The sequence below is a fragment of the Fusarium venenatum genome (genome assembly GCF_020744135.1).
Source record: "Fusarium venenatum strain MPI-CAGE-CH-0201 chromosome Unknown EDB82scaffold_4, whole genome shotgun sequence".
Classification (NCBI taxonomy): Eukaryota; Fungi; Ascomycota; class Sordariomycetes; order Hypocreales; family Nectriaceae; genus Fusarium; species Fusarium venenatum.
The window spans coordinates 3,518,777-3,534,198 of NW_027072132.1; the positions used below are offsets into that span (position 1 = coordinate 3,518,777).

A 15,422-nucleotide genomic window follows, 5' to 3' on the forward strand; every position below is an offset into this window, starting at 1 on the left:
CCGGGGAGACTATAGATTTTGTTATACTCTTTTAAACATTGAAATATGTGCTTTGAGAACAAGGCGGCCCATCCCCTCATGCAACTGACCTTGGGATTGTTGCTACTCAGACGGCAAGTGAACATATGGTGGTCAGCGGGACTGGATATGATTCCTCGTGTGTCAGTTGGGGCGAGGAGAAGGAAGGATTTGTCAAACGTCTCGCCTAGGATAGACTTGGATTTACAGAAAACGATGTAGCTACGGGGGAGGAACTATTCTTGTATACACCAGGTCATAAGCAAGTTCGTGTCCACAGCGGCCAAGTCATGAAGAAAACTACTCAATCTTTGGAAATCATCTGCCCCTTTTCTAATAAGTGACTAGGCCCTCTCACGATTTTCGTATCAAATCACACCGAATAATACGCTTAAGAAGGCCAGAGATATTCACAGTTTAGGTCTTGGGTTACTGTGTCAATGTAAAAAACGCTTCCGCACATAACATGATTTGGGGTAGACATCACAGCCTAGCTCAGCCTTTCAAGGCCATCATCAGTACGGGAAGTCAGAGAAAGTGATAAATTGATTTTTGGGTTTATATGCCCTGCACAACCTTTACATGACCGCTATCTCCCCAATCCATTCATTACTTGTCCTCATCTTCGATCTTGCTGGGACAGTTGCCGTTAGGGCAGTCGAACGGTGTGTAGAGTTTTGTAATTTTGTGATCCATACACGGATTGTGAGACTCCCTTTTAAATGAAGTGGACGGTGGGGTTTTCCCAGTACTGTTTGTTATTTTGTTCTCTTTCTTGTAAGGATCGCAGTACTCCCATATGATGCTATCAGTATGAAGGCATATGGGGCAGTGCTGAAGCTTTTCTATGCACATGATGTCTTCGTAGTAGATATACTGGGTTATGTGTATGTAGTCGGTAATGTATCAAAGCAAGGTTGTTGAGAAGTTTGAATACTTCTCGATCGATATATATAGGTATCTTCCAGTATGAATCACGACAGCTCTTGCCATGGAATACTAGATACATTCATTCATCTTGCACGGACATGTCGCTGGATATGATGGAGGCACTGACAAATATTAATTAAGTTTTACTATTTAACCCTGCTAGAGATTTTCCTTTCATTATCAACATCTACGAGACCATCCCGCAACTGACTTTACACAAAGAGTTCGTACCACCAAGCGTCCTTCTGGAGATCACTCCCGCATTCTCTCCAACAGATTTCTCTTGTAATTAATGAAGCACATGTCAAGCAGGACAAAGATGATCACGATGATCATGATGTTGATATGGACGACGTTTTCTCCGAGGATTCGATCGACATTGTACGTATCGGACCAGAACTTATCACGATCAGCTACGCCCGTACTCGAGCTGAACCTATGGAGTAAAGTGGGAAATTATTCAATGGTCTTGCGGACCCGACCCTAGATCAGGCACCGCTCAAGCCTGCGTTGAATCGTTGGGCCAGCGAAACCAACATCATAGTCCTCCCTACAGATTTGAAGCTATTGCGCTCCTTCTGGTGTGAAGACACTTGGGAGCTTGGTACCAAAAAATCTCCAAGGGCTTTGAAAAATATCTTCACGCATGGACTTGGTCCCGAGATGTCCCAGTTACTGGCATTGCAAAGCCAGGACGTCATGGCGGCACCTTTCCACGTACTCAGCTCCATCAGCTTGAGATTTGTCAGCGCCTGGACAACAATTACAAAGGTATCACCCAATGCCTTCAAGGTTCGGAGACGTAAGAAACAAAGTTATTCTGTTAGTTTACGCTCTTTCTACCATACTCTGAGGTCATTTGTCATTACATTCTAAAGTTGAGCAGACTTTCCTATCACCTGAAAGGACAATGACCAGATCGCATGTTCTTCAGTTTCGTTCAACCGCGACTTTACCTTCTAATTACTACATGACTATCATCTCTACTGTGCTTCTCTACCGTCATAAATCTCACAGTAAGTTACTCTTAATTTTTTAATCATGCTGCAATCTTCAGGCCAGTTTATGGTTCTGGTCTAGGGTGTGTAAGACGCGTCTGTACACGTAGTGGGGCTACGTCATTTAGATGCTGTCAGCCACGACGCACAACATCCAGAATCAGACAAGCAAGAATCAGGCAGCAATTTAGCAGAAATAAACAAGTGTGTGGTTATGATCATTCTGACAAGCTGTGGCGTCGCATACCAGACCCAACACAGCCACAATCAAGTCGGTTCTTTGTCGCCTTTCTGCTTCCCAATGCTTCTGTTGAGTGTGGCGCAGCTGTCAAAGTATGACGCTAATTGGCTGGGCATCACCTAGGTCGCCTCGACGCTTGGCAGCCGCGCAAACCGTAGGAGAGGCAGCCAAGAAAGAACGAATCAAAGCCCAAGCGTCATAATGTATAAAATAACACATGACGAATGCCTTGGCTGAAACCATGACCTTTTTTCTCTTCCATTTCTTGATTTAAACCTGTATCAGACACATACAATTACAACACACGCACAGCAAACTCTCAACTACTGCTGTTATTAACCTCCTTGCGAGAGAATGGGCTCTCTGTTCGTCATACCTGCAGACCAAGACGCCCGGCAAGCCGCTGACTCTCATTCTTCTGCTAGGCAAAACATGCGCCCTTCACTCGAATCTTCCCTTGGCGATCAAGGCCTTGCTACCGAGCAACGTAGCCTGCTAGATCTCATCGACAAGCTTCAATTCGCACAGCTCGACGATGTCAAACTTCCGCAAATTGTTGTTGTTGGCGACCAGTCAGCGGGAAAGAGTTCAGTCCTAGAAGCCCTCACCGGCACTCCCTTCCCTCGCGATGCCGGCGCCTGTACACGGTTTGCGACAGAGATTCGCATGCGACGAGCGAAAGAGACAAAACTAAAAGTTTCCATCATTCCCGACAAGTCCCGACCTCACAACGAACAAGCTCGTCTACTCCAATATGGTGGCGACGTCACCGGTGACACACCCTTTGACGCAATGATGCGAGATGCGACAGAATTGATCGCCCCGCGAAGTATCCCCGGTCGCTTTGCCGCTCGCGACATTCTCGTTGTTGAGAAGAGCGGCCCCGACATGCCACTATTGACTTTGGTCGATTTGCCTGGTCTTGTTCGAGTCGCCAACCGTGATCAATCCGAGAACGACATCCAAACCATTGAGGCCCTCTCCGACCGATACATGAAGAGCTCGCGAACCATCATTCTTGCCGTCATTGGTGGCAACAACGATTATGTTCAAGCTCCCATCCTCAAAAAGGCCCGTCAGTTTGATCCCAAGGGATCGCGCACCATCGGTGTCCTTACAAAGCCCGACATGACCGAGCGCATCGGTCTTGAAGACAAGTTTGTTGAACTTGTCACCAACAAGGATCAAGAGAACAACTTCAAGCTTGGCTGGTACGTCTTGCTGAACCCTGGTCCTGGTGAACAATGGCAGTCTCCCGAGGATCGCGCCGCACGAGAAGCCGAATTCTTTTCCCGTGGTAAATGGTCAACTCTTCCTCCCGAGATGTGGGGTATTGGTGCTCTTCGTGCCAAGCTGAGCACCCAGCTTCAGCGCCATATCGGCAAGCACGTCAAGACTCTGCGTCGCCAGATTCAGCAAGCCTTGGAAGGGTGCGAAACTCAACTCAAGGCCATGGGCGTCGGCAAAGACACCCCAGAGGAGATGCGTTTCCAGATGGGTGAGCTCTTTACAGCATCCAACAACCTCGTCACCCCTGCGGTGAACGGTAACTACAAGAACCCCTTTGGTGAGCGATTCTTTTCCAGACAGTCAAGTCCCAAGGGCACACCATCACAAAAGCTTCGTGCTCGCATTCGAGATGAAAGTGAGCGTTTCGCAAAGCGGTTCCGACAGCAGGGTCGTAAGGTGACCTTCCAGAACAGCCCTCCTGCCACCGGAGCCAATGGCGCAGACACAAACGGCACTCCTCTTCCCCCGGCGGTTGGAGATCGCAGCAAAAAAGAGTTTGCCGAACACGAAGTTGAACCTCTTCTCCGACAAATCCGGGGTAACGAACTTCCTCTTGACTCAAACCCCCGAGCGCCTTATATCCTCTTCCAGGACTACTCCAGGAGCTGGCCTGTCCTGGCGCAAGAGTACAAGGACAATGTTGGTGTCATTTGCAACGAGTTTCTTGCCGATGTCATCGATCACATCTGGCCTATCCGCATGCGCGATCCTCTTCGCATGTATTTCCTTGAACTAAGAATGAAGGAGTTGTACGACAGTGCCGACACTGAGCTTGGTCATCTCACTGACGACATGGAGCTTGAGATTCAGCCTTTCGACCCCGAGTACGAGGAGCGACTTCGCAAGTGGCGCGCTGAAGCTACTGAGAATGGTGGAACCTACACTGAAGCTGAGGAAGTATTGGAGAAGATGCTTATCTACTATGATCTTACCGCACGCATCTTTACCCGCAACGTCATTACCCAAGTCGTCGAGCGACACCTCCTTCTCGGTATGCTGCGTCTGTTTAATCCTATTGAGATTCTCCGCATGCAAGACTCCACCATCGAGGCTATTGCTGCCGAGAACAAGGAGACCCGCGATCGTCGCAAGACTCTTCAAGCTCAGAAGAAGGCTATCGAGGAAGCCAAGTCCATTTGTGCCAGTCTTGCTATGCGAAGCGATTTACGAGTATACGAGGATGATTCAGATAATGACACCCAAACAGACGATGACGAACAGGCTACTCGTGGAGTAACCCGTCGTCAAGTTGGCGCACCTCAGAATGGCAGCCAGAGTGGTGCATCTCAAGGCGGGTTACTCCAAGCACAACCCGCTCAACAACCAACACGCACCTCTCAAGAGTCCGTCCGTAGACCAAACCGCGACAGTCGCGATGATCGACATGACCGTGAGGAACAGCGATCAAGCAGACCTCCAGTCCCAACTCAGGACTCTTATCAAAACGGCTCTTACCGACAAGAGCCCAGCCGTGATTGGGAGCCAGTGTACCATGCCCAGCAGGCCCAGCAGGCTCAGCAAGCCCAACCTGGACATGCTCCTCCTCCCCCACCACCCCGTCCATCAAAGGTCGGCCTAGGAGATGCTGATGGTTATTACGACAATCGTCGCCAGGACTCGTACAACGAGAGCCCTGGACGAAGCGAACGCCGAGAGGGTGCACGACATAGACTTGCCAATGCCATGCGAATGGGAAATTAAGAAGTTACACAAGAGAAGGATTGGCGTTGGGAATGAATTACTGTGATATCCTTTGTAACGAAGCGATTATGATTGGCTCAGGCAGGATAGTTATTTAGATAGAGTACAAGAGAATGACATTTACATACTGAAACGTCTGTGTGATTGATCCTGTTAGGACATGTAATAAGATAGATAATAATTGACATTAAAGGGTATAGACATTGAAGAGCATTAACAAATAAAACCGGATCCCGCCACTCTAATATCGTCCATCTGCCACGACGTACGACCCAGTACCTTCGGCAGCTTCAACATCATTCTTGGCTTCCCTCTCCTTCTTCCAAGAAGACTCATAATAAACCCTAGTCTCATTCTTGACTTGGATGCCGTACGGTGATGTCTTGGTAGAATTGCTACCCGGTCGATCATCCACACAGCTAGTGACAACGGTGTTACTGTGACCACCACGCTCGGGATAGGTGTGAAAGTCCATGTCACCAGACGACCCATCTTCGAGTCCAGCCAGTTCTCGTTGTGAACTGTTGTCGTCGACTTCTTTTGTGCGAGCCATGTGGGTAAGCTTGATGCCCTTGCTGCTGGTCAATCCGCTGATAGGGTTGGGACCAGTTGAGTTGCCTTTGGAGCTAAGCATGGAACCTGAAAGAAACTTGCGGAAGACAGGTCTAATAATAGGAAGACAAGCTAAAAACGTCAGTACCAGATAATGATTTTTTTTTCGAACGACTTACAAGAGATGATAGCCAAGTAAGATTCTACACCTGCCCAAATGATAACTCCTCTAATATCTCTTGCCATTTCGGTTGTCTTGGGGTTGAGAGTGAATGCTTCATAAAGAACAATGATCGAAGCGATGCAGACGCTTAAAAGGTTAGTTATGTACTGATAAACAGGCAGACAACTTACAAAATACCAAACATAAACATGGCAACGACAGCAATCTTCTGACCCGTGCGAAGTTTGAGACTCTTGACTTGAAAAATAGGCAACGAAAGAACGGCAACTTCGAGCATTAGATGAACTAAAGTCGTACCAAACATGAATTTGGCAGGATCGACTTCACACACGGCGTTTTTGATGTTGTGGTTCCAGTAAGCTTCAACCGGAACACAGTGGAAGATTGTCATAAAAGTACGGATGGTGAGCCAGATGACGGTGCTGCCTTGAAGGATGTAGATTCCAATCCTCATCTTGGCAACACTGCCAAATAGACGCCAGTAGAAACCAAGGATGGCTAGTTTGGAGAATCCGAGTGATGTGGCGTAGAGGAGCTCTGCCATGAAAAGACCGAACCGAGCGTATTCGTCAACTCTTTCCTCTGGCAGAGGCAATTCCTCCTTGATATGTCCAAGGCCCATGGCGACAGTCCCTAGACGAGTTAGCATGTGATTATATGGTGCCGTAGGTGAGTCGTTGAGTACATACAGTAGACAGCAAAACTAAAATATAAAGCTGCGGCGACCTTGGACAGTTAGTACAAGAACTAGAGAGAACCTGATGCAATCAAACAACTTACCCAGGAAGTCATAGCAAAGTAATCATCCCACCACAAGTTTACATGTGTAATCTTTCGAGATACGAGACGGCATATGAGCAAAATGGTAGCGAAACCAAAAGTGATGAACTGGGAGCTCATAACACCAGCATCTGGAGCGAAAGTCTTTGCAGACATGATGGGCCAAGATGAAGCAAGAATAGTAAGAAAGAAATATAGTCGACTGACTTGTGATGAAGTCAAAAACAAATGGTCAAGATACTGCCAGTATTGCTGACTTCACATGTTAGGTGTAACAACCTTGAACAAAGAAAAGGTTCCACTGGGTCCCACGTCTATATAACACCTTCCTGCAAGGTAAACAGGATAAGGCCTGCAAGGTTGATTAACCCAGGATCGACAATGATTTGCGTGCTATGGCAGGGAGACAGGGGTTGAGAGAAATGCAACTGCCGCTGAACTGAATCAAGCTAAGCTGCGGCCATACGAACTAGAGGCATACAACGTAGTAATGAGATGAAGATCCTAGAGACCGCGTCTGGGGAACCCCGGATGGGAAGGGCGCCGTCAGGTACCTAGATGACGGAGCTCGTATGCCATTGGTTGCATGACAAGCTCCTTGCATCTCATCATCTCTTGTGTCATGCTGTAAATAGAGCGGTCTCGTTTTAGGCAAGGCTTTCATATGATACGAGTGGTAAGGTACCAGTCCCTTTGTCTGTGCAGGGTCTTTGATTTTCAGTGCTTTAGCTAATACAGAACTGGAATTGCCGTGTATCAGGATTATGACAGTACTGTTAACGAAATTTGACAGGCGTCTGGAAACGAGGCGACGGTAGCGCTCATACCACAATACCAAGAAACCCAAGAAACGCTACGGCGAGCAGGAAGCCTAATTGAGCTGGACTGTCGAGTAATGTCAGTCTAATTTAACCTACTGCCGAGACACTGTCTAAAGCTTAACGCCACAACACCAATCTTCGAGTGACATTTTGCTAGTCTGTCGAAACCGTGCTCGAGTCATTTACTAACGTTTAACCGGTCCCTGACCTGAGCAGCGCGATATATTGAAACATCCAAGCTTATTAGTCGGTTTATTCTAGAAAAGATCAGCAATTGTTCATCTGTGCTAGAATGCCAGCTGTTGGGATTCAGGGTTTGAAGACAGGCTGATTCAAAATAAAGTTTACCTGGACAAATTCGTTAGTCATGGTATTTTCGCTAACCATGGAGATTTGGCAAGCACTGCCTGCCGCTTGAGCCCTTGTCTTTGCCCTTGCAAGTTATGGTGATCGCAACTGATGGGTTTTGATCTTCCAAGTTTTGACTCAGAACCGAAAACCCCGACTTCCCCATTCTACCAACTTTGTGGTATCACCGTTGCAAGCGAATATCACGGTCCACTTTGTAGCCGTCTCACCACTCCACTGCCCGCATTTGACAGCTTCTGAAGACTTGAGGTTCCATCAAACAACCGCGTAATTGGTTTAGTGGTAAAATTCTCCGTTGCCATCCGGTTCCAAGGAACCTAGACTCGGGGAGCCCTGGGTTCGATTCCCAGATTACGCAATACAAGGGTCGCGAGGCCTGTCGTCTTTTTGCTCGTCGTGCTATCCTGGTTTGGTTGAGGATTCCGAGTAGGAAAGGTGCTGGGATCGGAACTCTATATCCTATTCGTTGACCCCATCGATAAGGCATAGCTGCTCGTCGCTCAGTCTAGTGCAAGCCGCGTCTCTGAAGCTAACACGATCGACATGTCCAGGGTCCCTAGTAACTGGCAACTAGTCCAGAACTGCTAGGGGTGGCGTCTGAGGTTCTTTGATGTCTCCTTTTCCACAAAGTTTGATTGGGTAAAACAGTCCCTTGAAGATCACGGAAAGGTTGGGCATCGATTGATGAAGTAGTCAGGGATGTGATGGTGCAAGCGGTCATCCGAAGAATAGTTCTTTGATCAGTTGCCGTCACAGGGGAAGATGCGGTAGATAGAGTGACACAGACAGAATGTGACACATCGTTCTGAATCGTGTTTGCACTAGAAGAACCACAGACAATGTGATAATATGTAGGGGATGAGATGATATGATACGGGAGATAAAATGAGGCGGACATTGAACTCAACTGCCGAGTCACGTGCTCTATGATCCAAGACACGGCAGGTGCAGACTACTGTGGGTAAAGTGAGCCTAACTTTTGGGGCACAAAAGTGAACCGCAAGTATGGTCTGAATAGCATAAACTGACCCACTAATTTCATCTCTATTACTCTGAGCTGAGGACAGGCAGAGTACTTACTGCATGTTCCTTTCAAAGAATATTCTCCTGTATATCTACTGCAATCCATATAATTCAAGGGCCGGATTATTAAACCATTAACTTCCGGTAGCTCTCCGATTGCGATCATGTCGTAGAAGGCTGACCGATGACGACGAGATTCGAAATATCGGCGTTCGGCACGCCAAGCACGCGTACGTGTTTCATTTGTATGAAAGAATCAAGTCAAGGAAATAAAAATAGCAGGAGATGCCACTATTTCCTTGATATTTTCTCGATTCAGTGGAGCCGAAGTCGTTCCTGAACCTGTCGCGTGTTGCATCAGCGCTGTCAACCCCGGATTTACGTCACCTACGTCATATCCGGTTACACCTATACAGGGGGATGCAGCGGCATTGAAGTGAACAAACAAGAGCTCACATCTCTTGCTGATATTCTTTCTCATTCGACTGTATTTTTCCTGTGTCGGCAATATTCAACGCGATGGTGGGAAAACGACAATGGAATGCCAATCAAGGTCCTCGTCATCGAGGTCAACACGTTGGTGAAGAAGCACGCCCTCAGTATGAAGACGGTCCTCGCGATCTCGAAACAGGCCGCTACTCCTACAATGGGGCCAGTAAAGATTCACGACCGAAACCTCGTATCATGAAGTTCCAGGATGCTGCTCGAACAGCTCTTGAAGATGCTCGTCGCGGCGAGATCAAGCGCGCCCTCTTACACGGTATCGATCGGTCGGGATTGGAAAAGTATCGCAAGACGGACGAGGAACTAAAAGCGATGAAGAACAAAAAGCTCCGCTATTTTTATGAACAACAGAATGAACGGTTGAATGATTGGTTGGAGGTAGATGCTGTGGTGATGGCCATCGCGGATGACGTTCTCGAGTCGATGAACCCCGACCCCGATCATGACGGTGACCAAGAACGCTGTGGAGGAATTCAACGCGTCGAAGGAAATATTGGAGAGTTACTCCCTGAAGAAGAAAAAGAAAAGAGACGAAAGGCGGCCAGAAAGGCAAATTGGGCCATCAACATCAATGTGATAGCCAACATTCTTCTTCTGGCTGGTAAAACCTTTGCTGTGTTCACCACAGGGTCTCTTTCGCTGGTGGCATCGCTTGTAGACTCGGCCCTGGATCTTCTCTGCACGCTGATTGTCTGGTCCACAAGTCGACTCGTCCTCTGGAGGTTGCATGCCATGCAGCGTCGATTTCCAGTCGGTAAACGGCGTCTCGAGCCACTGGGTATCCTAGTGTTTTCCATCATTATGGTCATTTCCTTCCTGCAGATCTTGCAAGAGTCTGTTTCTCGTTTGATGCCGCCGCATGCTGAGGCTGAGGTTCTTAGCTGGGCCGCTATTGCGTCTCTGCTGTCGACGATCGTCCTCAAAGGGGCTATTGGCCTTGGTTGTCGACCTATCAAGTCCACACAGGTACAAGCTCTCGTGCAAGATTGCAAAACGGACGTCATTTTCAACACTCTGTCGCTGCTGTTCCCTTTTATCGGATATCGCGCCAATATCTGGTGGCTCGATCCAGCGGGCGCAGGTCTATTGTCTCTCTTTATCATTTACGACTGGGGCCATACCTGCTTCGAAAATGTGGCACGCCTCTCTGGAGAAGCAGCAAACGACCACACCCTCAAGAAACTCATTTACCTTGCATACCGCTTCGCTCCCGTTGTGGTAGGGTTCAAGAACGTGACAGCATACCACGCGGGCGATGGTGTTTGGGTCGAATTCGACTTATTACTCGATGAAAAGACTCCACTGAACAGATCGCACGATATTGCAGAGACTTTACAATACTGTGCTGAGGGTCTAGGTGAGGTGGATAGAGCGTTTGTGACAACAGATTATTCGGTTTCGGGACCATTAGGACATGCAACAGATTCAGAGTGGAATCACTAATGAGAGGGGAGGGCGGTATATTATAGATAAGATTGGTCTGGTTTCTTGGTTAGTTATGTCATATTTTGCTCACAAGACGTTCATAGGCTGTAAAGGTTGGTGTGGCGGATATGCCAAGTGGGCCAAGTCTGAATAGCTTCATTGTGCAAAGGTCACAAGACGTAGCGAATGTAAATATTTACACTTACTATACTCTATGCATTTAAATTACTCGAATTTTCTCCATCGTTTATCCCGTCTTGTCTTAAATTGCTGCTATGAAGTTCATTATCCGCCGAGTTGCCTTTATGCCAAGTACCTACCTGTCTGGGCACATTCTTGGTGTTGCACCATGAACCTGTTTTCCCATCCAGTTCTCGATGCACTTAGTAATCAAGGTTATCTTATCAATACTAACAAGTCCAGGGTTGTCATGATGATAGCGACCCTGAATTGTGCCAACACCTTGATGTCCTCATGATGGAAATGTCCATCAAGGTACAGGTCAATTCACCAACGCCGTAGCCCAATTGAAGCCATGAGCAATAGAATGATTTCAAAATGTCTACAAAGGTTCTCATGGTTGAGCGAGTCCGTTCATAATAGAAGACAGTCCAGTCATGCCTTATAGCCCAGCGTCTCCCCCAATTCTGTCGTTATTGTTCAACCATCAAAATGCACTCATTAGTAACGGAAGACGAAATCTATGATGTCCTCATCATCGGTGCAGGCCCCTGCGGTCTTGCCATCTCAGCTCGTCTCCACGAACACACCCCAGCCGCTCTCTTCACAGACGAAGAACACCGTCGTTTCCACTGGATCTCCAAGTATGGCAACAAAATGCCCTTGAAGCATGCCCGAAGTGGTAAAATCACGGCTGCCAAGTCTCCAGTCCAGAAGCCGCAGTACAAGATGCTCGTACTGGATGCTGATGGCGATACCTGGATGAGTCGCTGGAACAGACTCTTCAAGATGTATGACATCTCACACCTGAGGAGCCCTATGCTTTGGCATGTTGATCCTCTTGATCGCGATGCTTTACTTGCACATGCGTATGCAAATGACAGAGAGGATGAGCTGATTGAGATTCGGAACTGCGTGGGCAAGGAGGTCAGCAAGCATGGAAGAAAAAAGAATGGTCAACGAGCCTGTGGAAAAAGGTCAGTCATTCAAGTCAAGTGTTTTATGGATACTAACAAAGCGTAGACAAGAAGCTCGTGTTGACATTAACGTGAGAGAACGCAACGACTACTACAACCCCTCTACAGCTCTCTTCTGTGATCATTGCGAAAAGGTGGCTGCTCGGTATAGACTCGGCCCAGACAGCATCCGCAAAGAAGCCCTCGAGCATCTCGACTACAGTGAAGTCAAGGGCGTCTCCATAGATGGGGAGAAGCTCTTCACTGTAACGTCCAACAAAGTCCGTCGCTTTGCTCGTACAGTGGTATTAGCTGTCGGTCCTGCCAATGTAGCCAAGATTCCACACATCCCCTCCATGCCGGACACTGAGAGGCTCCCTCAGACATGTCACAGCATGCACATCACAGAGTTTCCTGATCCCCTAGTCAAACAGAGAATCGCTGCACATCGACAGACGAACATTCTCGTCGTGGGCGGCGGTCTTACGTCTGCGCAGTTGACTGATCTGGCTATTCGGAAAGGCGTAACCAAAGTGTGGCATGTCATGCGTGGACCTCTCCGCATCAAACACTTTGACGTTTCTCTCGATTGGATGGGAAAGTTTAAGAATGCAAAGCAGGCGCAGTTTTACTATGCTGATTCCGATGATGAGAGGATTGAGATGATCAAGGAGGCTAGAGGTGGAGGAAGCATCACTCCAGTATTCCACAAGCGCCTCAAGAAGCATCTCGCCACTAGAAAACTTGAGCTTCTCACAGAAACAAACCTCGTCGATGCATCTTTCGACGCAGAGAGCGGTACATGGACTGTTCAGACGAACCCTCCTGTTGAGATGCCAGCCATGGATTACATGTACTTTGCAACAGGCATCCAAACCGACTTTTCGTCTCTGCCATATTTGCAGACTATCTTGCAAAAGTATCCTATCGAAGGACGAGGCGGATTTCCCTGTATCAATAACGATCTGATGTGGAATGACGAGGTCCCGTTGTTCATGATGGGAAGACTCGCGGCTCTGCGCCTCGGGCCCGCGGCCCCGAATCTTGGAGGTGCACAAGTCGGTGCTGAGAGAGTTGCGTGGGCAATAGAGGATCGATTCCCAAGACCTGGTGAGGTTGAAGCGGTGGAGGATCACAGGAAGGGATATTTGTCAGGTCATGGCAACATGTACAGCTCTTTAGTTTGCGAATGATGATGATTTACCAAAACAACAACAAGCATGAACAATATCCCTGTTTGCTATTTAAAAGGATCGGACAGGGGATATTCAATGCTTTTAATAGGCTAGATAGGTGCTTAGGAGCCTAAGTCCTATATTGATTTAGCATTGCTACTCCACTTCCCCATAAGGTTTATTGTACCGGCGAAAGTCTGGGCGAAAATAGACTTGTTACTGAAGCATAGCTAACAAAATAATTGGATCATCTACTATACTCTTAAGAAGAGATGATTGCTATATATTTTCTGTACTCTATGTCGGGATATCTTGCCTCGATCGATAAATCGTGCATGGATGCATGTTTGACAACTTATAGTCAAGGATTATGACTTGCCCCTGGACACATCTTGGCTGAACAGAGTTCCCCAGGCCCCCCCCCCCCCGCTTCGTCAATTCTCTCCATCTCTCACTTGGTGCTCGGAAAACGATACCCTTAATTTTCTTCGGGAAACGTTATCCTCAACCTTCAACTCCCGTCCCAGCCAGCCTATCATGCCTCGAGAAGGAACTCAAAGAGTAAAGACGGGTTGCAGAACATGCAAGTCAGTATTCTAGAATTCTTTTTTGGAAGAAAATTTGCTTTTTTTTGGCTTGTCTCGCTAATCCGTGCCCACTTTATAGAACGCGCAAGATCAAATGTGACGAAACTTGGCCCAAATGCAAACGATGTGCAACGGCGAGACGTGTTTGCGATGGTTATGATGCTCCTCCCGTTGGTTCTATATCGTGGGATCTTCTTCTTCGGACGCCACAGCCTCGTTTGATCCCTGTGACGAATACACGCGAAGTACGCTGCCTGTCCTTCTTCCATCATGTCGTGGCACCCGCTCTGTCGGGACCCTTTGATGGATCCTTCTGGACGTATTTCGTTGCCAGGATGACACATGCTGAACCTGCGGCGCGACATAGCGTGCTTGCCATAAGCCAGCTCTTTGAAGACTATGAGTATTCGAAACCGACTGCTGACCGATTCGCCATTGTGCATTACAACACGGCTATTAATCTACTCGTCCATGGACCTCCGCCATCGGTAGACACCGTTTTGCTGGTGTGCGTGTTGTTTATATGCGTCGAGTTCCTACGAGAGAATCGTGCAGCAGCCATCACCCATGCAGCGCATGGCTTGCAGCTTCTTAATGCGGCTGGTCAGAATTCTCGACTTGTTGGCACATATAACCAAATAAGCGTGTTTCCAACGTTCTTTGTTGAAGATAATATCGGGAGCCCTACAAATAAATCTGGCGAATGCCCTGTTTATTCCAGCACGAGCGAGGCTCAGTACGCGTTAGACAACCTGATTTTGAGGTCATTGGAGGTCATTCGATCTGCAAATCCGTATCGCCTAGAAATGATGCCTCAGAGACCACCCCAGGAACTCTTTGATGTGCAGAGCGAAATACAAAAAGGCGTGGACGCGTGGGAAAAGGCATTCAACAGGCTCCAGTCCACAAGACCTGCGGCTAGCCTCGAAGACACAGCGTCTTTAGCAATCATGACGCGAAACAGACTCAGCAATTTATGGCTTACAGAATGTCTGAAGCAAGATGAGATGTGTTTCGACGACTATAAAGATGAATTTGTTCAGATACTGGCATGGGTGAGCAAAGCAGCAGACATACTTGAAGCCCGACGCAAAAAGCCAACAAGGTTTACTTTCGAGACGGGATTCAGTCCGATGCTTCACTTCCTGATTTACAAATGTCGCTATTTATCGCTACGCTTGGAAGCGCTATCTCTGATGGAGAGGCTTTGTAGTGAAAGGGAATCTTTATGGGATGGGTCGTTGGTATACACCTTGTCACGACTCATTATCGAGGCTGAGCATGATATTGACCTTTCGGGAGAGTTTGATGTCAACGACGACATATTACCGCCTGACTCAAAGAGAATAAGAGGGTTTCTGTTTGCAGGACGTCAAGAAGCGTTGATATGGGATACATCACCAGCAGATGTGGTTTATTTCCGAATGTGGAGCCCAGAGAGTGGGTGTACATATCGGAAGGAATATTTGACGAGGCAGACTCAAAAGTTGCATTGTCAAGAAACAGTTATACATCAGACAGAGAGTCAGAGTTATTTATCATATTAGTTAGTGGCACAGCCTGTATGCAATCTATTATTACATGCTTTTGTTCCATGTTTAATGATTGGACGACTCTTCCATACAAGGTAATTGTGGCTGTGCCTGAATCAATCTACAGGGGCTAGTCACAAGTCTAGCTACATGATT

General features: G+C 47.6%; 5 protein-coding genes and 1 non-coding gene across 6 annotated transcripts; 5 read left to right on the forward strand and 1 right to left on the reverse strand.

Annotated features, from left to right (window-relative positions):
• The first annotated feature begins 2,392 nt into the window (after positions 1 to 2,392).
• On the forward strand, positions 2,393 to 5,305 carry EDB82DRAFT_514416 (P-loop containing nucleoside triphosphate hydrolase protein). The gene has a single exon (XM_025738121.2). It carries the CDS (start codon positions 2,542 to 2,544, stop codon positions 5,176 to 5,178), a length of 2,637 nt encoding a protein of 878 aa, XP_025592913.2. The 5' UTR covers positions 2,393 to 2,541; the 3' UTR covers positions 5,179 to 5,305.
• A 13-nt stretch (positions 5,306 to 5,318) lies between these two features.
• On the reverse strand, positions 5,319 to 7,006 carry EDB82DRAFT_317583 (uncharacterized protein). Its single transcript, XM_025738122.2, has 5 exons — positions 6,695 to 7,006; positions 6,604 to 6,640; positions 6,085 to 6,547; positions 5,910 to 6,040; positions 5,319 to 5,862 (listed from the first exon to the last, which is right to left on the reverse strand). Exons 1-5 carry the CDS (start codon positions 6,848 to 6,850, stop codon positions 5,420 to 5,422), a joined length of 1,230 nt encoding a protein of 409 aa, XP_025592914.1. The 5' UTR covers positions 6,851 to 7,006; the 3' UTR covers positions 5,319 to 5,419.
• Positions 7,007 to 8,149: 1,143 nt separating this feature from the next.
• Positions 8,150 to 8,242, forward strand: EDB82DRAFT_t239. The gene has a single exon. It is a non-coding gene; the product is annotated as a tRNA-Gly (tRNA).
• An 836-nt stretch (positions 8,243 to 9,078) lies between these two features.
• EDB82DRAFT_317670 (uncharacterized protein) lies at positions 9,079 to 11,078 on the forward strand. Its single transcript, XM_025738123.2, has 2 exons — positions 9,079 to 9,137; positions 9,190 to 11,078. The coding sequence occupies exon 2, from the start codon at positions 9,427 to 9,429 to the stop codon at positions 10,852 to 10,854; it is 1,428 nt and encodes a 475-aa protein (XP_025592915.1). The 5' UTR covers positions 9,079 to 9,137; positions 9,190 to 9,426; the 3' UTR covers positions 10,855 to 11,078.
• A 47-nt stretch (positions 11,079 to 11,125) lies between these two features.
• On the forward strand, positions 11,126 to 13,258 carry EDB82DRAFT_514422 (uncharacterized protein). Its single transcript, XM_065608957.1, has 2 exons — positions 11,126 to 11,981; positions 12,031 to 13,258. Exons 1-2 carry the CDS (start codon positions 11,509 to 11,511, stop codon positions 13,163 to 13,165), a joined length of 1,608 nt encoding a protein of 535 aa, XP_065463356.1. The 5' UTR covers positions 11,126 to 11,508; the 3' UTR covers positions 13,166 to 13,258.
• A 324-nt stretch (positions 13,259 to 13,582) lies between these two features.
• On the forward strand, positions 13,583 to 15,316 carry EDB82DRAFT_514424 (uncharacterized protein). Its single transcript, XM_025738125.2, has 2 exons — positions 13,583 to 13,734; positions 13,814 to 15,316. Exons 1-2 carry the CDS (start codon positions 13,685 to 13,687, stop codon positions 15,279 to 15,281), a joined length of 1,518 nt encoding a protein of 505 aa, XP_025592917.1. The 5' UTR covers positions 13,583 to 13,684; the 3' UTR covers positions 15,282 to 15,316.
• Positions 15,317 to 15,422: the final 106 nt, after the last annotated feature.